The sequence below is a fragment of the Aulonocara sp. 'chitande type north' Nkhata Bay genome, linkage group LG23 (assembly GCF_057382095.1).
Source record: "Aulonocara sp. 'chitande type north' Nkhata Bay isolate Kocher_YH1m ecotype deep benthic linkage group LG23, A_spYH_male_GT1.1, whole genome shotgun sequence".
Taxonomy (NCBI): Eukaryota; Metazoa; Chordata; class Actinopteri; order Cichliformes; family Cichlidae; genus Aulonocara; species Aulonocara sp. 'chitande type north' Nkhata Bay.
The window spans coordinates 33,433,831-33,456,248 of record NC_141365.1 but is presented as its reverse complement, the minus strand read 5'-3'; the positions used below and the strand labels follow the sequence as shown (position 1 = coordinate 33,456,248).

At 38.6% G+C, this 22,418-nt stretch overlaps 3 protein-coding genes and 1 pseudogene across 5 annotated transcripts in view; 2 read left to right on the top strand and 2 right to left on the bottom strand.

Annotated features, from left to right (window-relative positions):
• LOC147302255 (bile salt export pump-like) overlaps window positions 1-3,005 on the top strand; it is a 40,242-nt gene extending 37,237 nt beyond the window's left edge. For all 3 annotated transcript variants that reach the window (XM_086281988.1, XM_086281987.1, XM_086281986.1), the window contains exons 28-29: window positions 1,084-1,230; window positions 1,693-3,005. In XM_086281988.1, the coding sequence (XP_086138114.1) occupies window positions 1,084-1,230; window positions 1,693-1,893 (348 nt within the window). In that variant the 3' untranslated portion in view covers window positions 1,894-3,005. The remainder of the gene's footprint in view (window positions 1-1,083; window positions 1,231-1,692) is intronic.
• Window positions 3,006-5,861: 2,856 nt separating this feature from the next.
• Window positions 5,862-11,068, bottom strand: LOC147302254 (5-hydroxytryptamine receptor 3A-like; annotated as a pseudogene).
• Window positions 11,069-12,638: 1,570 nt separating this feature from the next.
• LOC147302253 (uncharacterized) lies at window positions 12,639-15,085 on the top strand. The gene is made up of 3 exons (XM_086284013.1): window positions 12,639-12,860; window positions 13,053-13,115; window positions 13,466-15,085. The coding sequence occupies exons 1-3, from the start codon at window positions 12,759-12,761 to the stop codon at window positions 14,576-14,578; spliced, it is 1,278 nt and encodes a 425-aa protein (XP_086140139.1). The 5' UTR covers window positions 12,639-12,758; the 3' UTR covers window positions 14,579-15,085.
• Window positions 13,711-21,588, bottom strand: LOC147302252 (uncharacterized). Its single transcript, XM_086284015.1, has 11 exons — window positions 21,436-21,588; window positions 21,185-21,247; window positions 18,943-19,353; window positions 18,676-18,736; window positions 17,961-18,096; window positions 17,655-17,741; window positions 17,133-17,434; window positions 16,627-16,850; window positions 16,142-16,342; window positions 15,838-16,027; window positions 13,711-15,585 (listed from the first exon to the last, which is right to left on the bottom strand). The coding sequence occupies exons 1-11, from the start codon at window positions 21,535-21,537 to the stop codon at window positions 15,281-15,283; spliced, it is 2,082 nt and encodes a 693-aa protein (XP_086140141.1). The 5' UTR covers window positions 21,538-21,588; the 3' UTR covers window positions 13,711-15,280.
• Window positions 21,589-22,418: the final 830 nt, after the last annotated feature.

Here is a 22,418-nt window from a genome sequence, read left to right as displayed (position 1 = left end):
ATCCCAAAAATCAAATGACTCCCTGTGAGCAAGCACTTGGAGACAGTGGAGTGAAAAACCCTCCAGCGGAACCAGGTTCAGGGCGATGTGGCCATCCACCATGACTGCTTGAGGTTGATGTTAAAGAGAAGAGAGCACAGAGATACGGGGCAAAAAGCAAACTATAATTGCCAATAATTTAATAAAGTAGCGTATAGACACACAGAGAGTGAAAAGAGATGAGGAAAGCCCCCCGGCAGTCTAAGGTCATTGCACGATGACTAAGGGATGGTTCAGAGTTACCTGATCCAGCCCGAACTACAGTAGCCTAATCTTAAAAGTAGTGCCTGTCTTCCAAATCCAGACTGGGAGCTGGTCCCACAGTAGAGAGGCATGAAAGGAATGAAAGTGCTCTGTAAGGATAATAAGGTACTATGGAGCCTGATTACTCAAGATTTTGTATGTGAGGAGAAGTATTGTAAGTTCCACTCTCAATTTAACAGGAAGCTGTTAATAGTCAAGTCTGGGATGTTCCAATGTGATGCCAATGTCCTTTACGTTTCTGGACGTAACTGACACAACTTCAAGTTAACAATGACAATTGCTTTGCTAAATGCCCACACACCCTCACAAATCCCAGTTTTAATGAAGACACACTATTGAAACAGGTACAGGTAGAAATGGTGGCTACAATGCTACAAAAGCCTGACTACTCATCAGTGTTTTTGTTAGTTGTTGAAATGGAAAATGTGGCTTCCTGGCTGAGTTCCATATACACTCAGCTTTAATAGCACTCTGGGTTCGGGGATCTTTCACTAATAGAACTCTTGGAAAGAGCTCATATTGTGTTATCAGCAGTAGCTGTTTCTGCGATTGCACAAAAATCATTTTTATGGAAGATGAAAGTTTGCAATCAAGTGTTACGTACATGACATAACAGCTGAGCTATGTTTGGAGAATTTAAAAAAAAGCATCACTAACTACTGATGTTTTCTGCTTACTCTCATTGTTTGTTTATGTCGTTTTCAGTGTCTACTTATTTTTTAAGTACTGTATTGAAAAATTGCCTATAGACACAAATTTTGTTCTCTCCCCGTGCTTCAGAAATACGACACCAACGTGGGCTCTCAGGGGTCTCAGTTATCTCGTGGCCAGAAGCAGCGCATTGCCATCGCCAGGGCAATCATACGTGACCCTAAGATCCTGCTCCTTGACGAGGCTACCTCCGCCCTGGACACCGAGAGCGAGAAGGTATGCTTCGCTGAACTCTGAACAGCTTCCATTTGCTGAGTCCACAAACTCAACATCACAGCGTAGTGCAGCTGCTTGATATTCTCCGGGCACACAGAGCAAAGAGAGCAGGCACTTAATTATTATTATCATTAACATCACTACCATTCATCATCCCTATTATTATCACCAACAGCTTACAGTTCATACCAACCCTCCAGTACAGCCTTTTTAAGATGAATACAGTCAGTTTGGTCTGTGCTGTAGCTTTTACAGCTCCAATAGCTGAACCACGCTGAGGAGCAGAGGCCTCTGCAGTGTACTGAGCCTCTGGAACATTCTAATGATAGTAATCAGCCCATGATTGTGAAATTGCTATAATTGTGAGGCTTGTGTGTCTGCTACGTGAGAGAATTGATCATGGCTCCTGACTATGTATGTGTGTGTGTCTTTGTGAGCACTAATTCATGTGTCCCGTGACAGACTGTGCAAGAAGCCCTGGACAAAGCCAGACAGGGACGGACCTGCATCGTCATTGCCCATCGCCTCTCTACCATCCAGAACTCTGACATCATTGCCGTCATGTCCAGAGGCATTGTGATCGAGAAAGGAGCACACGACCAGCTCATGGCCCTGAAGGGAGCCTATTACAAGCTGGTTACAACAGGAGCACCGATCAGCTAACCGCTCAGGGAAACATTGTTACTGCTGTAATGTCAAGTGAGGACTTGATGCCATACTTTAAATAATAAAGTATGTAGAAAAGACCTAAGAAGTGGTTGACTTAGCTGTTTACTTCTACAGTATTTATTTTTGTGAAAGGAGTCTTTTAAGAGGTAAAAAAGTATTTGCCCGGATTTCTTATTTGTCACAGTTTGTTTTTTTTTTCCAATTTAAACAAATGTTATTATTAGACAAAGGTCAGACTAATCAGTGTAATCAGAGTAAATACAAAATTCAGTTTTTAAATCATTTTATTTATAAAGAGAAAAAAAAGGCAATGCAAACCCAACTGGGCCTAAATGAGATTAACCTCATTTTTTTGTACAACTGAGTTCATTATCACGAACCCCACCCAGGCCAGGTCTGTTGAAACAAGATATTCAACAGGACTTATTAAATACATTCAAATAGATAAATAGAATAGACTTTAACCTTAAACAGGCTGTTCATGCTTGTAAAGCCTCCAAAGACACATTGCCAGTTATTGCAGTTCCACACAGGGACAGGTAGGATTGGATAACCTTTTTCCCCCTAAATTAAATCATCATTGAAAAACTGCTTTACTTGATTTTTCTTTGTCTAATTATAACATTTCTTTAATGATCTGAAACATTTAATGGTGACAAATATGCAGAAAACTAAGAAATCAGTAAGGAGGCAAATACTGTATGTGATTCACACATCTTGTATGGTGGTATTTTAAGCTAGCCAATCAGTGTCTTTCTTTTATTTACTCTGTTTTTTAATCTTGTTGATACTGGCTTTGTCTCATTGCCTACACCTTCACTCTTAGCAGCCAAATATTCTTTTTATACATCAGAAAAACTGAAAAAAGTCCACAGCTGACCATTGCAATACAGTTTTTAATGGAAAATGGCTTGTAAGCTGGTTTTATATTCAACCAGTGATGTTGAGCAACTGAACACATTGATAACAGCATAGACTTGTTTACTTCTGTGTTATCATTTTGAAATTGTATTTTTTTTCTTTTACTTGTTCAAGTTTCACCATAGTTATTATATGTTTATTACTGACTTGTAATTTTGCAAATTAAAATTTCAAACAAAAGACAACATCAGATTATTTGTTTTAAATTCCCTCAAACAATTTAAGAGGACCAATGCAACTAAAAATATGCTACATCACCAATGGGCACATTAAAAATGCTATTTTGGTATATTAATCCAGTAATACTTTTGTACTTGAGTAAAAAAATGAAGAGGATTTAGTTTTATAGGCAATATAGAAGCTCTTTCCAAGGATGAATTAGACTACCAGCTTCTGTAAAGCTTACAATTTAATTTTTATATTTATCTTCTTGTTGTTTTGGGGGGTTTACCTAAAATTGTCATTGCTAGGTTAAGCTAATCACCTGGTGCCTTTAGATCCATATTTAGACTCTCATATAATTGTTTTATAAGATGCAGTTTTATTTCCAGTTGTAGTGCTCCTCAATGAAATTGTTTCTTTAATAGATTGATAACACATTGTTTTCAACCCATTAACGAGTTTTATATTTGTGAAATATTTAATAATGCAGTTATGGAATACGTTTTATGGGACAGTAATTACAAAAACCTATCATGAGAATGAGATCAAATTCTGCCAGTATGTCTGCTTTAATACACGCTCTTTTCAGTCAGATATCTGTGGTCCTTTACTCAAATATGAATCTGTTTAAGAGTGTTGCAAATTGGCAATATTGACAATAACAATAACATTTAAAAAAAACTCAATATTGCATTAAATTAATAATTACCCCCTTAATTCCTAGTGAAGCATTAAGGCTGTACTTAGTTTTTGTTAAATAAGCATGACACTCTGTTTTCTTTTTACCATGAATGCATAAGCTTCATAAACTGCACCACTAAATGAAAGCAAATAGCTTCTGCTTTCAGCTGTATTACAAAATAATAATTGCAAAATAACTGACAAGAAACAAGGGCAGGAAAATGGTCAGTATGATGGATTACATATAAAGTGAGTTTCAGACTCAGCACCCAGCTGAAACTAATAAAGTCACATGCTGCCCAGTCGGTGCTGTAGGAAGATATGCTTGGAGCATTTGTATTTAATACACTAAAATACTGAAATTGAAATTTCTGTTTCTAGCTGTCTGTAATTTGTCCGAACGCGATATGTTTGCATTAGTGTCATCACTATTACTCAGTAACAATGCACAGCATGAATGCATTAAAACCTGCTGCTCTAAAATGCATTCCACTGAGACACATGTAGGGATAATGCACGACAGGGCTTCATGGTATAAGAAGATAAGCTGAAAGTCAGTATTTCAATGCTGAGATAAGCAGAGAGCGTCTTTTAGAACTTTAGGTAAACTATGGCAAAATAAATAAAAATAAATAAATATGCAGATGGATAGAATAACACAGCTACTTAAGAAATCTGTGACTGAATATAATTCCAAGCTGTGAGAGGAATATTGAACACCACAGAAACACCCTGCTCTCTCCTCCACCGGTGCTGATGCTGCCACTTGTGACAGGCATACCATGAGAGACACTCCATCAGTTAGCGGTAATATGTGATCACACCACACTGACCTCTGGGAAATTGAGTCTTTAATCATGACATCCCCAGACCCAGACTCCTGCAAAATTAGCATTCCTCAGATGCACTCTAATCTAGCAGCTTCTCCTGCCAATTCATCCAGAGAGAGGACACTGTTTGACTTTGTGCCATGTAATGTCAGTGCAATTCTGATTGATGAAAACAGCCGTGGGAGGCTGAGAGATGTGTCTCGGTTGGGTGTGAGAGTGATAAGCAAGGTCCTCTGTGTGGTTTGTATGATCCTAGTAAATATTCACACCGAAAAGCAAGAATTAAGAATAAGCAATTGAAGCAGCTCTGATCTGAAATGTACATAACAATTCCTCATCTTAATAATACACTTAATGTATGTAAGAAAATGTTAATATTTAAATGTGCAGTGATTTTTACACATGCTGCTACGGTCCCTGAATCTGTGGCTCAAAGGTGCTCGAAATATGGGATGACACAACGCTGCTGCCATTCATCAAGCTTTCAATAAAGGGAATGTAGTAACTCACAAAAGGACAGACAGAAACAAAAAGAGATGGGAGCCCCAGCTAAAACAAACAAAATATGAAGAAAACCATGACCCAGCCACATAATTCCGGCATCTCCCCTAACGTAATCCAGAAAAACAAAACTAATAGCAACCAGGACCAAAAACAGTATTGACTGCAACTCCAACACAGCCTATGATACTTGATAAACAAAGCTAAAGCACTGGCAAAAGGAGGAAGCTGGTACTGATGAAGATCAGGTAGGGGTGGGGGTCATACTTGTTATTAATCTCTGGCTCTCTTCCACAGCATGTCTTTTGTCCCATCTTCTATCTCTCACCCCAGCCGGATGCAGCAGATGGCCCCGCCCCTCCCTGAGCCTGTTTCTGTTGGAGGTTTCTTCCTGTTAAAAGGGAGTTTTTCCTTCCCACTGTCGCCAAAGTGCTTGCTCATAGGGGTCATATGATTGTTGGTTTTTTCTCTGTATGTATTATTGTAGGGTCTACCTTGAGGCGACTGTTGTTGTGATTTGGCGCTGTATAAATAAAACTGAATTGAACTGAATAGTGTGGTGTGGGTGGACATGGGAGGGAGGGGCAGGTAACGCAAAAAATAAAAAATCTGGAAGGGGTCAAATACATTTCCATAGCACTGTATTTATTTGTGATCCATGCCAATTACCACGACAGTACGCCAGTTATGTTGTTTTTTCATCTTTCTGTCACTTAATTATGTTGCAAACAAATTATTTCATATCCAGATGCTCATTATTGTAATGAAGCTCATGACGATAAAGACGATGTACAAGCCAAACAGCAGCCGATCGATCACTGTTCCAATCATCTCCCACTCCTGTGCAGCTTTGGTCCCTTGAAAGCATTAGTCCATCTGAAGTCGGATGGCTGTGAGATCTCTGCTTAATCTCCTCAGTTCATCCAGAACCCTCTCGGAAGCTGGCACTGGTTTTACTGGAAGTGTAACACTGTAGATGCTCTGATTGTCCGAGAGGTTTGTGGCACTGGTGTTCATTGATAGTGCTGTCAAAAATAAACAGCCAGTGAAATGCTATGATAAATTGAAAAGTTAAGCATGACCTTGTTGAAGCTGAAGAGGTCCACTGTGATGAGGAAACAGCTGGGGATCAGCAGGTTCACCACATAGAGAACCGGTCTCCGTCTTAGCACGATCTTGGGACGAGACGCAGGTACAAACCTTTGAGATTTTAAAGGTTTTCTCCTCCACAGTGATGTGAGACATTCACACAGATTAGTGGCTAAAGGTGGTTCTAACTACTGAAAACAAATTTTTGTATATGTCACGGCTGGCGGAGAGCCGTGTGGAGTGGAGGAAAAGGAGGACCCAAAATGCAGCAAACTGATGATACGAGTGACGTTTATTTACAGGGTGGTAGTGGCAAAAACAGGCAATGAAGCATGAGTAATTACAAACGGAAACCTAAACTGGGAGAAACTAAGTGACAAACCTGGGACCATACAAAAGGGGTGCAGGGCAGAGAGACGCAGAGACAGGAACACCATAGAACGCAGACGAGCCGACAAAGAACACAGACCGACACCCACTAAATATACACACACAAGGTAATCAGGTAATCACACACAAGAGGGAAGAACAGCTGAACCTAATACACATGAGGACCAGAGGAGACAAGCTGAACACAATGACAACAGACACAGACTTTCAGAACAAGACAGGAAATCTAGACCCGAACCGGACACAAGGGGGGAGGACACAGAATAGCTAGAACAGAGGAAAATAATCACAAAACACAAAACGCTGGGTCAAAATGATCCAGGACCATGACAGTATAATAAATAATGACAGGAAGATAATGAAGATGCCATGCAGTCTTGTTCATTTGAGATTGTATAAACCTAATTTAAGAATGTGGTGAAACTGAAGTATTTCCAAAAGGGCAGTGCTGCACCACCAGAAAGTGTTACTATAGGGAAGCCCAAAGCTGTCCATAAGTTTGTTGTCATTCCTCAGTGATTAAGAACTAGCACAAAGGAAGTTTTTCAGTGCATGAAAAAGCACTGTTGTGAGCAGCTTTAACAGTTCAAAAATACATAATTAAATAAAAGCATGTAAAAAAAAATAAAGCTTACATAGTACGTGATCTCTGAGTAGCTTCCCACAACTAATTCCAGGGTGGAATCAGCTATACTGATATCGTGAGCTCCCACTCTCCATTGGTCACCATCATGTCTCTGGACTCATTCAGGACCTGTTTGGAAGTTGTGCCTTTAATCATCCTAATATCAGTAGCTAGGTTGATATTTAAGAGCATGGTTTTATTTGGAAATATTAGCAAACAGCTTTGTGTTCAGATATGGATTTCAAATTTGTCGAGTGTGAAGTTCACACTTTCAATAATTTATTTTTAGTTTTTTAAGTTTCAGAAAGCCTTATCAAAGTGTATATCTGCTCCAAACATCAATGAGCAGTTCTGGATATCAAAGGGGAAAGCATAGAACTGACCACTCTGATGGGCTTATCATCATACACATGACCTGTGTTGTACAAGTAGACATAAGGAGTTTTGGTGGAGCTGACTTCATCCAGGCTGGAATAGAATAGAAAAGGATAACAAAACATTTTTAATAATTAATAATAGCAATTTATTAAAAAAAAAAAAAAAAACTTTTAGTAGCAAAAATATGAAATGACAAGTCTTTTAAGAGAGCAGGGCTGAAATTACATATTGCTGTCTCTCCAGTAAGCCGTGATTAGGGTTACCCATGTTAATTAACAGTCTGTTCAATGACCTCCACCACTATAACTTCAAAACTGTCCAGCTTGTAGCCAATCAAAATGTGGAAAACTTACAACTCTGCTATTTGAACATCTGGGACATAAAGTTTTTCCCGAGGGACAGAGACTCGTTCAGCGCCACAATCCTTCTCATCCCAGTTCAGTCCCTCAATATCCCACTCCTACATTAAGCAGAAGAAAAGTAAAACTGGTATACAGCCTGCAAATGCCAGTTTAACTGCTGAAATAGAGGGAAATACAACATCTACTACTATACATTTTGTGTAGAGCAGGGTCATGTTAGCAACCCATTAACATTTGTCTTAGGTCTGGCAAAGTTTACTATAGGGCGGGAAAATGTTGCTGTTAATTTCAGCATGTTTCCATTTACAAACGGAGTCCCATAGTCTACAAAGTCCATCCATCCATCTTCATCCGCTTTGTCCGAGGCTGGGTCGCGGGGGCAGCAGCCTAAGCAAAGAGGCCCAGACCTCCCTCTCCCCAGCCACCTCCTCCAGCTTATCCGGGGGAATACCAAGGCGTTCCCAGGCCAGCCGAGAGATATAATCTCTGCAGCGTGTCCTGGGTCTGCCCCGGGGCCTCCTCCCGGTGGGACATGCCTGGAACACCTCACCCAGGAGGCGCCCAGGGGGCATCCTTGTCAGATGCCCGAACCACCTCAACTGGCTCCTTTCGATGTGGAGCAGCAGCTGCTCTACTCTGAGCCCCTCCCGGATGGCCGAACTTCTCACCCTATCTCTAAGGGAGAGGCCAGCCACCCTTCGGAGGAAGCTCATTTCTGCCGCTTGTATCCGCGATCTCGTTCTTTCGGTCACTACCCACAGCTCGTGGCCATAGGTGAGGGTAGGGACGTAGATCGACCAGTAAATTGAGAGCTTCGCTTTTACACTCAGCTCCCTCTTCACCACGACGGACCGGTGCAGCGTCCGCATTACTGCAGCTGCAGCCCCAATCCGTCTGTCGATCTCCGGCTCCCTTCTCCCATCACTCGCGAACAAGACCCCGAGATACTTGAACTCCTCCACTTGGGGCAGGAACTCATCCCCGACCCGGAGTGGGGTCTACAAAGTCAACTTTATGATTTACTGGTTGAAATTTTTTTTAAAAGCCTTATAACTTAGAATCTATACGTGGTTTCTATTGTCAACATACAGAGAGCACATAGTTAGAACAATAGGCTAGAGCCATTTAAATAGATAACAATTTGAATACATGTACATACACGTACAATGTTCTTGAATAAGTATAATTTAGTGATTTTGTAAGATCTTTTCAAAACATACCAGGACATAAGACATAAGACAGGGTTTGGGCTTTTTCATCCTAAAGACGAGACATATGAATTAGTATATTAGAATCATAAACATTAAGATTACCAAAATGATGACTTTTAATATCTAGTGTGTGAACTGTGTAGACTTACCACTCCTAAAATTCCCACCACGGTGATACTGATGCTTATGTTAAGTGGATTTGAAAAGCTTTTGACAGGACGAATCAGTTTTTTTAGAGAACAAATCTTTGTCAAGCTCTTCGAATAGGGCGACAGGAGTTGGACTGGTGCAGTTAAAAGAAACCACAAAGTCTGAGATCTAGAAAATAAAGAGTAAAGAAAACATAATTATCTTAACTTCCTGCTAATGAAAATAGGCCAGTTCTTTTATTTTTATTGGTATTTTACTCCTGCATAGACAGTAGAGAATGAATATGATCACAACAGTTAAAATCTTGAGATCACAAGTCTGCTGACTTATTCTTTTGGTGTGTACTGAGACATTATGAAAAAAAAAACCAGGATCTGCTGGTGCCACACATTAGGATGAATAAAACTGATTCTGTATAACATAATGTTCTTGGTGAACCTTCTTTTTTGGAAAAGGAAATAAAAGTTATGAAGCAGTATTTACTGTTTAGCAATTTCACTATTGTAACTCTATCAAAGTACAACAGATAATATATGTTAATTTGCATACATAAAAGTTAAGGTGATACTTATTAAGGCGACCGTCTTTCAAAGACTTTGTTGTCCTTGCAGCATGAAACTGAATGTAAGTAAAACATTCTCTTGTCTTACCATGAAGCAGCATGAAGCTGATGATGAGTAGCTCAGCAGCCCTCACCCCTGACATCTTCTGTCTCAGCATTAATTAGCCCTTATTAACATGACAAGTGTCTGATATTATAGATTAAAAAAGCTTAGCCATTGTGCGGATGTCCAAGTGAAATCTGTAAACCACCTGCAGAGACTAATATTGACTTTGCAGTGTGATGCATCTACCATGACACACATGTTCATCCACACACTGTGAGTGTTTGGTTTTAAAACAGGTTTTTAAATCATCTGCACAGCATCCAGAGTTCGGTCTGTTTATCTTAGCTCAGGCGGTAGAGCAGGTCATCTACTGATCAGAAGGTTGGTGGTTCGATTCCTGGCTTCCCCTAGTCTGCGTGCCAAATATCCTTGGGCAAGATACTAACCCCAAGTTGCTCTCCGATGCATGAGTGTGTGTGAATGTTACTTAGAAAGCACTTAGAAAAATGTGCTGGTGTGAATGGGTGAATGCACAAGTTGTGTAAAGCGCTTTGAGTGCTCAGAACAGTAGAAAAGCACTATATAAGAACCAGTCCATTTACTTAACACTGACCTTTTAATAGAAATTTAATTTATTTGTAGCCTTTCAGAGATCCCCTTTGCTGTCTTTTCTGTAAAATGTGAGTAATGTAAGCAAAATGTTCTCTTGTCTTGTCATGAAGCAGCATGAAACCGATGACGATTAGCTCAGCAGCCCTCACCCCTGACATTTTCTGTCTCAGCATTAATTAGCCCTTATTAACATGACAAGTGTCTGATTTATAAAATAAAACAGCTTAAGCACCATTATATGCAGATAAAGTTGTGTGGATGTCCAAGTGAAACCTATAACCACCTTCAGAGACTAATATTGTTAGGAGTTGGGTTCTGGTTATGTGGTGTTTTTGTCTGTATGTGTTTTTTGGTGCCTCCCTTTTTGTATAGGTAGGCGGGGCAGTGAGTCACTGAACCTGGCACACCTGTTACTCATCAGATGCTTTCCTCAGAAGTGGTCTTTAGGAGCTACCTGACAGAAGACTAGTGTTGGAGTATTGGCGTTTTTTTGGAGCGTCTGAAATTCTGCCCCTGCCTGCTGGAGCCCTTGGATTATTTTGGTGACTGTAAGGAGTTTTGTTTCCTCCCTGGCATCAAACAGTACCAAATCGAGTGCACTACCTGTGTGTGTTTTCGTCACCTGCATGTCCTGGCTCCGAGTCCCCATTCATACACTGTATATATTTTATCCTTGTAAATACCTCCCCCTCACTGTAAATAAACTGTCTTCACCACAACTCTGCCTCCGTGCGTTCTGCTTTAGTGTGATGCATCTACCATGACTTGATGGTACACACATGTTCATCCACACACTGTGAGTGTTTGGACTTCAAACAGGTTTTTAAATCATCTGCACTTGGGTTTGTATGAGTCAAATACCTGTAGAAAAGCAAATGTAAGAACATGATGACTGGTGTCACAGCTTTTTCAGTTTCAAATAACATAACAACACAGCTGCACAGTTATATTTTGTGCTTTTGTGGTTTGATATTGGGATATTGGTGAGGGTGTAAAGGGCTTGTTTATTTTTGGAACATTTCCATTGACAAGCAATTTTTTTCACAATTTGGGTTAATTCAGTTCTATTTAGTTTTATTTATACAGCACCAAATCACAATAACAGTCGCTTCAAGGTGCTTCATATTGTAAGGTAGATCCTACAATGAGACATACAGAGAAAAACCCAACAAACATATAACCCCAATCATATGGTTAAGGCTGGTTTGATGGAAATAAACCAAAATTGCATATGTATGTCTTGATTTATGGGCCTTTAAAAAAGAACAAACTATCCAGATACAATAGATCTTTTTAAAACAAAAGCAGGAAGCAGTTAAGTTTAAGGTGCTTACATACAGTATATGGACAAGTTGGGTCCCCTACACATTATACCTACAGCAGTTGGTCAGGCATGGATGGTAATATAAAGGAAGGTTTGAGGATTGCAGATCTTTGTCAGAAGAGCATAATTTTGCAGAGAAACAAACTAATTTTACAAAATACAAAAACTACCAGGGTTAAAATTATTAGCCTCCCTGATGCTAATAGCCATTTGTGTATACTTTGGCTGGATAACAGTTTAAGTTGTTTATTGTACTTTTTAATAAGTATAAACTCAATTCAATTTTATTTATACGGCGCCAAATCACAACAATAGTCATCTCAAGGTGCTTTATATTGGAAGGTAAACCCTACCATGCATACAGAGAAAAACCCAACAATCATATATGGGGCGCCGTTTGTAAACTGAAACATGCCGAAATTAACAGCAACATTTTTCCACATTTAGCTCTAAATCTTACAAAAACATGTTTTTTCGAGTCATTTTTTTACAACATTTAGTAAAATATTTGTAACTTTTCATATTTAAAACAGGATTTTAAATGTTAAATCTAAATGCTAAATGTTAAATCTAAATGTTAAATCTAAATGCTAAATGTTAAATGTAAATATTATATTTAAATGTAAATGTTAAATGTAAATATTATATATAAATCTAAATGTTAAATGTTAAATCTAAATGTTATATATAAATCTAAATGTTAAATCTAAATGTTATATATAAATCTAAATGTTAAATGTTAAATCTAAATGTTATATATAAATCTAAATGTTAAATGTTAAATCTAAATGTTATATATAAATCTAAATGTTAAATGTTAAATCTAAATGTTACGGGAAACTAAATATTTAGCTAATATGCAAATTTATTGTACGGGTCAACGGTAATACCAAAATAAAAGCTTCAAGAAAACCTCCCGCGCTAAAGTGTGCCGGTCGCGGTCAGGTTCTGTGTTTGCGCTCCTCTTACGGTCACTTTTGACTGCCATGAGCTGCTTCGACTATTCCCTACCAGCATGTCCAGCGATTTAGCTGAAAACATTGGAAGAGCCGTTTTGTCGGCCATCCAACGATTCAGTGGTAATGCACCCTCGACCTCACAAACGCCGCAGCACTTGGTAAGTTTATTGTATAGCATTTTGGACGGGTTGATAGCAGTGTTAGCAAAACTAGCAAAGCTAAATTACTTAGCTAGTCCTCAATTATTTCATTTGGTAGGCAGCAGACAGAGATCGAACATCATACAACTCTATTTATTTATTTATTTGGTAGGTAGGTAACAGTCGTTCTTGATGTAAATGTTTCCTTAGGAATCCAGCAATGCACCTGGACCAAGTAGACCTGCCGTCTCCACTGGGATACCATACTGCTCGGTAGGCCTTCTTACACATATCATTTAGCTGACTAATTTTTGTTTTTTCTTTGGTGTAATATGTCACCTTAAATTAAATCCTGTCAAAGTAATGATTCTGATTCTACATACATTTCATCTTCTTAGGGGTCCATTACTAGCAGTGTCACATCACCACCAACAACATTCACAAGTTTTACGTCATATTTTATTACTGTTTTTGCTGTGAGTGTCTTTTGATTGCTCACTTTCATATTTTAAAACTATTGATAAAATATTACTCTAGCTAATCTGTCACAGTACAATTGCCTCAAATTACCCATCTTTTGTTATAGAATTGTGCTCATTGAGATTTTCTGTGCCGTGTTCTAGGATGGTTACCAAGGAAGGCTTCAGATTTCCAAAGAGGAATTGGAAAATGTTCTTTCCCTGAAAACATCTTTTACTGAAGCTGCATCTATCCTTTCCATCTCCAGGCCCATTCTGTATAAGTTACTGCAAGACTATAATATCTCAGAGTCAAAATTCAATGTAATCAGTGACCATGAGTTAGATCAGATAGTGTCCCAGATAAAAACTGAACATCCAAATGTTGGAGAAGTGATGCTGATGGGTCATCTGCGTTCCAAAAACATAGTGGTTCAAAGATGGCGCGTAAGAAAGTCACTGCGGAGGGTGGACTCGGCTGGTGTTCTATCCAGGAGAAGAACTGCAGTTGCTCGGCGAGTATATTCTGTGCCTCATCCAAATTTCATATGGCACATAGATGGAAATCACAAACTGATTCGTTGGAAGTTTGTTGTTCATGGTGCAATAGATGGATACAGCAGGATGTTGATGTTTCTTCAGTGCTCCAGCAATAATCGAGCTGAGACTGTGAAAGCCCTCTTTACTGCAGCTGTTGGACAATTTGGCAGACCCCTGCATATCAGGACTGATCACGGAGGAGAGAATGCTCAGATTTGGGAGGACATGCGAGCAAGCAGGGGTGAAAGCTCTGTCTTAATGGGAAGTTCTGTGCACAACCAGAGGATTGAACGTTTCAACCGAGACTTAAACAACAACTGTAGCCGCATTTATGCACCTATATTTTATGAATTGGAATCACTTGGTATCCTAGACTTAGAAAATGCAACAGACCTATTTTGCCTTCATTATGTGTTTCTACCACGAATCAACCGCACTTTGAAGGAATTCAAAGCTGGATATAACAATCACTCTGTTTCCACTGAAGGTAATAGAACTCCCATCCAGCTTTTTGCCTGCGGAACTCATGTGTCTCATCGTCACAACCCAGAACTTTCTACAGCAGAGGTCTCCATACCCTCCTTGTCAAACTCTGAAAGTAGGTTTGTCCCATTAAATGACAGCGATTTACAAGAGCTATATACAAGCATTCACCCTTTTGAAGAAGACAACAATAATGGTAAAACATTGTTTCAACGAACACAGCAGTATATTTTTAACAAACTTGTAAATGTGTGACCTCAACCACAGGATACCAGTGATGTTCTAAAGAGTGATGACACTTAATATTCTTAAATGCTGTACAGCAAATGCAGTTTTTGTACTACTGCAGAAGCCCCTCCCCTCTAGCAGTGATGCCTCCTGCCACATAAGGACTCAGAGTTAATGACTGACAGTGACTCATAGGCTATTCAGAAGGCTACAACCACTTTTAGTTTATGGGTAAAACCAGTTATTCAGATTGAAGTAAAGCTCAAATTCACACTGTAATACAGTATAACAGTGAAAATTATCAACACGGAACAGTCAGTCTTTAAATCAATTCACAAGATTATCTACAGTATTGTTTTAATCATTGTAAAGTTGCAATAGTCTTAATAAATGTTGCTGTTAGATGTCTAAGTAATCCTGGCTTGTTCTACAAAGCATGTTTAGTATACTCTGTGCATAAACTGTTTTGAAGTGTCCTTGTTTAAAAAAGAAAAGCTTAATAAAATTATTGTATTACACCAGTGACTTTATTGATTTGTCGTTGAAAATACAGAGTTAGCATTTTTATAAATCTATTGAAGCTTTGAAAATTATTACATTTCAACATTAAATGCAGTCAGAATTTATTTCAACTATCTTGTATGAAGCAAAGTTACTTGAAACTACAATTAATGAACAGGATTAGAGTTAACAAACCCACCATTTTAATTTCACTTTTTTGGAACATGTTTAGATGGTGCTGAATAAAGCTCCATTCATGAGTGCTACTAAGAAGCAGTAATGAAAAGCATCATCATCAGCCATTGTTTCATTCACAAAAAGCTGAAGCTTATTTGCACATGTGTGTGCAATCGGGAGATGTTTGCTTTCATCGTGAATGAATGTTATTTTAGGAGCTGGTTGAAAACCTATGGCTGGAACCTTGCTGCTCCCGGTGGCAAAAGCCAAGATGTGACCAGGCCTCAAAGCCTTCACAAATGCCTCTTCATCCTTGGTAAGAGTCCTTTCTCCAAGTGAGTCTCTCAGCTCTTCATCTAAAAACAAAGAAAAACTACCGTTAACCTGGGGACACTAAAATAGTTAAAGCTTGAGCTAACAACTAAATGATGGCTAATGTTTTTATAAAAAATACAGAGGTTCTGTCTTTGCCTTGCTTGTCAGTTGTAAGCTATCATACATCTTTATTCCTGTTTTGTGTGTGCGCATGTGACATAAAAAGACAAAGTTTTACTTTAGTGTCCCGAATTGTTTCATGGCCAGACTACATTATGTGAATTTCTGCTTACTTTCGACACACTGGAGAAATTCCCGAAATTTGACCACCATCAGCTCCTCTCTAACTATTCTGTTGCTCCCAAGGACAGAATAGCTTGGCCTGAGAACCCCAGCAATTAAACTGGCTGTCAGATCTTTGTCCTCCCCCGATAGGTCAAGCAGAACACGCAAACTGGGGTTCTCTCTCAGGAGTGATAAAATCTAGACAGAAAAGTTTAAATAATGGTTAAATTCCAGTTTTAAATATAAAAAGTAGCTCACTCTAAATGATTATAAAATAATGACCAATTGATACAGAAAAAATATAACTCTCACTCCATAGTAGGACAAGCCATCAGTTAGTTGATCGAAACAGCTTTGCCGTTGCAGAACTGCAAGGTATAGAGCTGCATTTTTCACAAACAGATCTTTATTGGCCATGGTGACTGTGAGTGGAAGACCTTCAACTTGATATCGCCATGAGTTGCAGCAGCTGACTGCTTCCTCCAAATCATGTTGAGTTGTTGCATTTACAACCTAAATATTTAAGAAAAACACTTTAAATGTTTGTTTTTTACCAGTGTACACAAATACTGCAGATGGTTCATTTTAATTGGACTCGAAACGTTTTTGTTTTGGTTTATTTGGCTGTATTTCACCAATATTTTTTTTTTTAACAAAAAGGAAACAAATTGAAAATATAATACATGGAATTGCCTCTAATAACCAAAAGTGTATTTATTATATATTATAAAAGAAGACCAGAAGACTTGTGAATATAGGAAATATTACAATATTCTTGTTATAATATTGCAATTCACCTTTTTCAGATTCTCTCTTAACTCAGGGTCACCTATATCATCCGGTGTTAGGTGTACTTGAAGAATGTCTCCTGACACAATGTAGTCTACTACATGTGGAGAGAGAAAGGCAGGTGCTTCTCCACCTTGCACTATTATCGTGGACAACATCCTGCTAATGGTTCGATATACTCCATTTTGCAAGTGTAGGATGTTAAATTTCAGTGTGCATCCATTTGGTGTAGCTGAAAAATAACACACAAAAAAGTATATTCTGTACAGACCCCAAACTGATATCTTGAGATTGACAGACAAAAATGTATTACTTTTTTTTTTTTACTGTTTCAGACACACAGAACATAACAGATTTATTATCTGTAGTCATTTATTAACTTGTTAATGTTCTGTCAAACAATGTTCAGATCAGGTGGTTGTTGCGTTTGTAACATTATAAAAACGAGTGTCGTCAACAAGCCTTTAGGCCTTGAGTAAGTAAGTTAGTTAGTTTGACTGCGAAATCCTATTACCTTCAAAAGCACCACTGTCCTGAAAGATGGCCTTCACCAGTAAACGGAAAAACTCCCGCCTTGGCCCCCCAAGGTCAGCAGCATCTTCCTCTGTATCATGTTCATCGCTTGCAAATGTGACATAAAGCATCTCACAGCTTTCTGCAAACTTGGGTCTCTTGAACTGACGCAAAGCAGTCGACCACACATTGGCTCGACTGATATGGAGTTGTCTTGTTCCTGGTGTAATGACTTTCTCACTATGAGCTCTAAGAAGACCTTCAATTTCTTCTTTGCTGAGCTTCTTAAAAGACCTATATAAAAAAGGGACAATGACAAACAGATCTTGGGGAAAAATGGAAATTTGCTGTACATTTGACTCAAGTGCACAGAGTTACAACATATAATTATGTTGTGATAGTCCATATTAAATTAGTCAGAAATGAGCAATTACCTTTGTAATTGTGTAACTGCAAAAAAATGATGCAAGTAAAGATGCAAATAAAATATTCAATTATCAAAGGTTACTTTCAAATCTTACCTTGAAATATGGTAAGTCTATCAGACTCTTCTAGGAGGCTACGCTGAATTGCCTCTTCAAGAGCTTCATCTTCCTCCAGAAAAATAGGGCTAAGTAGATAAGAGATATTAGAAATCATAAAACATGTCAGCCTTGAAGAATTTCTCACACTACATCATTAAAAAAAAAAAAAAATTAAATGTAAATCCTAAAGTTGCAGTCATTCAGCAAAAAAACCCCAAACATGCAAATTGGAAACTTGCATCAAAACAATATCCTAAACAACATCTAAAATGAAGGATTTCTTTAACCCCTAGACAACAGCTTACACAAATTCTGCCACATTATATGGAAACATCTGCTGTCCCTCTGCCTGTCCCTCATTTTCACTCTCTTGAATGCAGCTCTCTGTTTCCTGATGCTTGGCCTCACTTTCACCTGGTGTTGTAGACAACGCATGATGCACTGAACAAAGGAAAGAAGGTCAGCATGACTTGCTTCATAATGTTAACAGCCTTTATATATCCTTATATTAGTTTAAGTGAAAGTTGGGCACATATTCCTCCTTGGCTGTAATCACCTGTGATAATTCGTAAACATTAAAATGGTAAATGGCCTGTATTTGTATAGCGCTTTTACTAGTCCCCCCTAAGGACCCCAAAGCGCTTTACACACCCAGTCATCCACCCATTCACACACTGGTGAAGGCAAGCTACAGTTGTAGCCACAGCTGCCCTGGGGCAGACTGACAGAGGCGAGGCTGCCATATCGCGCCATCGGCCCTTCTGGCCAACACCAGTAGGCGGTAGGTGAAGTGTCTTGCCCAAGGACACAACGACAGAGACTGTCCGAGCCGGGGCTCGAACCGGCAACCTTCCGATTACAAGGCAAACTCCCAACTCTTGAGCCACGATCGCCCCAATCGGACAAATTAACGATGCTCTCATCAAACAAACCCCCCAGGAATTATTACGCACTGCAGTAACAAAATCTAGCTGGTCATCGAGCTTAGAACCTCACTAGGTTTTCATTCACGTCACATACCTCGTCTTCTCCGGCAGACTGGACTTTCAAAGTCACTATCAGACAGCTCTTCTGGTTCCTCCTGAGGGAAAAGAAAGCATGTTCTACATAAAATCAAATACAGTTGCACCAAATCACTGGTAACACAGAGGCACATGGCTGCACTAAAAACTGTTTACACCTGCTGAAACTGCAATATTAATTAATACAATTAATAAAATTATATTAAGGGAACAGACTCACTTTTTAGACAATAAATATTTCTGCACTGCAATATAAAATGTTTACCTGTGCAGGTTTTTGTATCCCTGCCATTATATAGAGGCAGGTGGTGGAACAAATCGAGCCAACTTCTTTCTTGCTAGAAACATTTGGTTTCATTAGTCGTTTACATCCTCTAATTGTACTCAAATACTCAAAAGGGAATGTCTGGCCAGTTGACAGTGCAAATGTTCTTCTGAAGATTGCTGTTATTTCTTCTCTAAGTTGTGCTTCAGACCAGTCAGATGTAAAGGAGATCTTCCCAATAAGGCCATCTTGTGCTAGTTTTGCTCGTGAATCTCCTCTCGGTATGAGAAACGTTGATGCTGAAGACAAGGGCAAGCACACAACATCTTTTGTATAGTGTTTGCAGGTCTTGTTTTTTCTCACAAAATGTGAGCGCGTAGCATGAGCTTGAGGAACTGATGGAAGAGGAACCTGAAATGAATTCAAACACAGATACAGATAGATACCTATGCATTACAATACATCCGTAAGGTTTCTGTTATCTGTTCATTAAAAACAAACAAACAAACTGTAGACTCAGACCATCTTACTATTGTCTACCCATTACACAGAAAACTGAACCTTTTGTATCTTGTAGATTAGCATTTGGTGATTGTTGGTCAAGTTGGTGATTCAGTTCCCAGGTGCTCTAATCTAGAGCTCCCAATGAGTTTATCCGACTATGACTGTGTGCGAATGTTGGACAGAAAAAGTGCTTGTATTAATCTGTGCATGTGAATGGGTAAATGAGATCTGTTGTATAAAGTGCTTTGAGCACTCAATTAGAGTAGCAAAGGCCTGCAATTAGGTCAGTGTGTATTTGGACCCTAACAAGTTTTATTTTGTTGCCCGTTTACTGAAACATATTCCAATCAAAATTATATCATGGACATGATGTGCAGACTCAGCTTTAATTTAGGGTATCCATATTAAAATGATGATGTCATTACCAATTAAGCAGATAAAAGGCCTGGAATTGATTTGAGACGCATTTTGAAAATTTTACTGTGAACAGACAACATGCGGTCAAAGAGAACATAACAGAAAAAAGAAAATTAAGAAATTAATACAGCCACTACAGTGACCATCAAAACGATGAAAAATATTGACGTAAAATTTATTTTGCGACACCACAGAACAAATGATAGCGTATAATATGAAATGATAGATGTTTTCATATTGTCATATCGAACAGCCCTAATACAGAGGGTTCACTGCAAGGTGCAAGCCACTCATAAGCCTCAAGAATAGAAAGGCTAGAATGGACTTAACAAAAAAAAAAAAAAAAAACCATCTAGTAAAAGCCAGCTAAATTTTGGAAAAACATTCTTTGGACAGATAAAACCAAGATCAACCTCTACCAGAATGATGGCAAGAAAAAAGTATGGAGAAGGGTGGAACGACTCATGATCCAAAGCATACCACATCATCTGTAAAACATGGCAGAGGCAGTGTGATGGTTTGGGCGTGCATGGCTGCCAGTGGCACTGGTAGTGTTTACTGAATATGTGACACAGGACTGAAGCAGCTGAATGTGTTCAGAGACATACTTGTCTGCTTAAGTCCAGCTAAAAGTAGTCACATTGATTGGGCAGCATTTAATAATAAAGATGGAAGTTGACCCAAAACATACAGTCCAAGCACCCCATGACTTTAATAAAGTAAAGAAATAGAATATTCTTGAATGGCCAAGTCAGTCACTGGATTTTAACCCAATTGAGCACACATTTCAGTTGTTGAAGACTAAATTTAGGACAGAAAGGCCCACAAACAAACAGCAACTGAAAGCCAATGCAGTAAAGGCCTGGCAGAGCCTTAGTAAGGAGGAATGCCAGCACCTGGTGGTGTCCATGACTTCAAGACTTCAGGCTGTCATTGCCAACAAAGGGTTTTGAATAAAGTAATAGAAATTATCATTTTATTTTCAGTTATTTAATTTGTGTAATTACTTTAGAGCCTCTGAAATGATAGGATTGTGTTTACAAATTAATTTTTCCCTCTCACATTTTTATGCATTCATTTAGTCCAACCCACTGAATTAAAACTTAAAGTCTGCACTTCAACTGTATTGGAGTAGTTTCATTTTTAATTCATTCTGGTAATGTACAGAAGCAACATTAGAAAATGTGTCTGTATCCAACTACTTATGAACCTGACTGTATATCAAAACCAGTCAGCTAAGATAAGATAACATACCTTTATTAGTCCCACAAGGGGAAATTTCATGATAAATGAATTAAATGATATGTGTAAGAAGGCCTACCGAGCAGTATGGTATCCCAGTGGAGACGGCAGGTCTACTTGGTCCAGGTGCATTGCTGGATTCCTAAGGAAACATTTACATCAAGAACGACTGTTACCTACCTACCAAATAAATAAATAGAGTTGTATGATGTTCGATCTCTGTCTGCTGCCTACCAAATGAAATAATTGAGGACTAGCTAAGTAATTTAGCTTTGCTAGTTTTGCTAACACTGCTATCAACCCGTCCAAAATGCTATAAAATAAACTTACCAAGTGCTGCGGCGTTTGTGAGGTCGAGGGTGCATTACCGCTGAATCGTTGGATGGCCGACAAAACGGCTCTTCCAATGTTTTCAGCTAAATCGCTGGACATGCTGGTAGGGAATAGTCGAAGCAGCTCATGGCAGTCAAAAGTGACCGTAAGAGGAGCACAAACACAGATCCTGACCGCGACCGGCACACTTTAGCGCGGGAGGTTTTCTTGAAGCTTTTATTTTGGTATTACCGTTGACCCGTACAATAAATTTGCATATTAGCTAAATATTTAGTTTCCCGTAACATTTAGATTTAACATTTAACATTTAGATTTATATATAACATTTAGATTTAACATTTAACATTTAGATTTATATATAACATTTAGATTTAACATTTAACATTTAGATTTATATATAACATTTAGATTTAACATTTAACATTTAGATTTATATATAACATTTAGATTTAACATTTAACATTTAGATTTATATATAATATTTACATTTAACATTTAACATGTATGTTGTGAATATTCTATAACTATAAGTATGTACAGGCTGTAGTGAGTACAAGCTATGTACAGGATATGAACAGGATATAAATATGAAAAACTATACAGAATATGAAATAAATAACTTTACAGAATCTGGGATATACAGTTATACAGAAATGGGAACTATGCAAGTTGTAAACAGTTGTAGGATTAAAAATTATCAAATGTACAGAATGATTATTTACACAGAGCTATACAGTAGTGCAGTTAAGATAAGTGAGGGTGTAGATAGTTTCTACAGAGGCTATATAAAGTGCTAGTGGTTGTGAGTGGTGGTTCAGTCCATGTTATTATTGTGTTTGAGGGTACAGTTGTCCATTGTGGGTGTGTGTATGTTCAGTCCATGAGTTTAACGTGGGTCAGATGTCAGGAGGCAGAGTTCAGGAGTCTGACAGCTGTGGGGAAGAAGCTGTTCCGGTACCTGGTGGTCTTAGTCCGGAGGC

Coding starts and splice junctions, on each gene's coding strand:
- LOC147302252 (XM_086284015.1), bottom strand. CDS start 21,537: ATGTCCAGCGATTTAGCTGAAAACATTGGAAGAGCCGTTTTGTCGGCC. Junction 21,248..21,435: donor CACAAACGCCGCAGCACTTG/GTAAGTTTATTT, acceptor ATGTTTCCTTAG/GAATCCAGCAATGCACCTGG. Junction 18,737..18,942: donor GGATACAAAAACCTGCACAG/GTAAACATTTTA, acceptor CTTTTCCCTCAG/GAGGAACCAGAAGAGCTGTC.
- LOC147302253 (XM_086284013.1), top strand. CDS start 12,759: ATGTCCAGCGATTTAGCTGAAAACATTGGAAGAGCCGTTTTGTCGGCC. Junction 12,861..13,052: donor CACAAACGCCGCAGCACTTG/GTAAGTTTATTG, acceptor ATGTTTCCTTAG/GAATCCAGCAATGCACCTGG. Junction 13,116..13,465: donor CTGGGATACCATACTGCTCG/GTAGGCCTTCTT, acceptor GCCGTGTTCTAG/GATGGTTACCAAGGAAGGCT.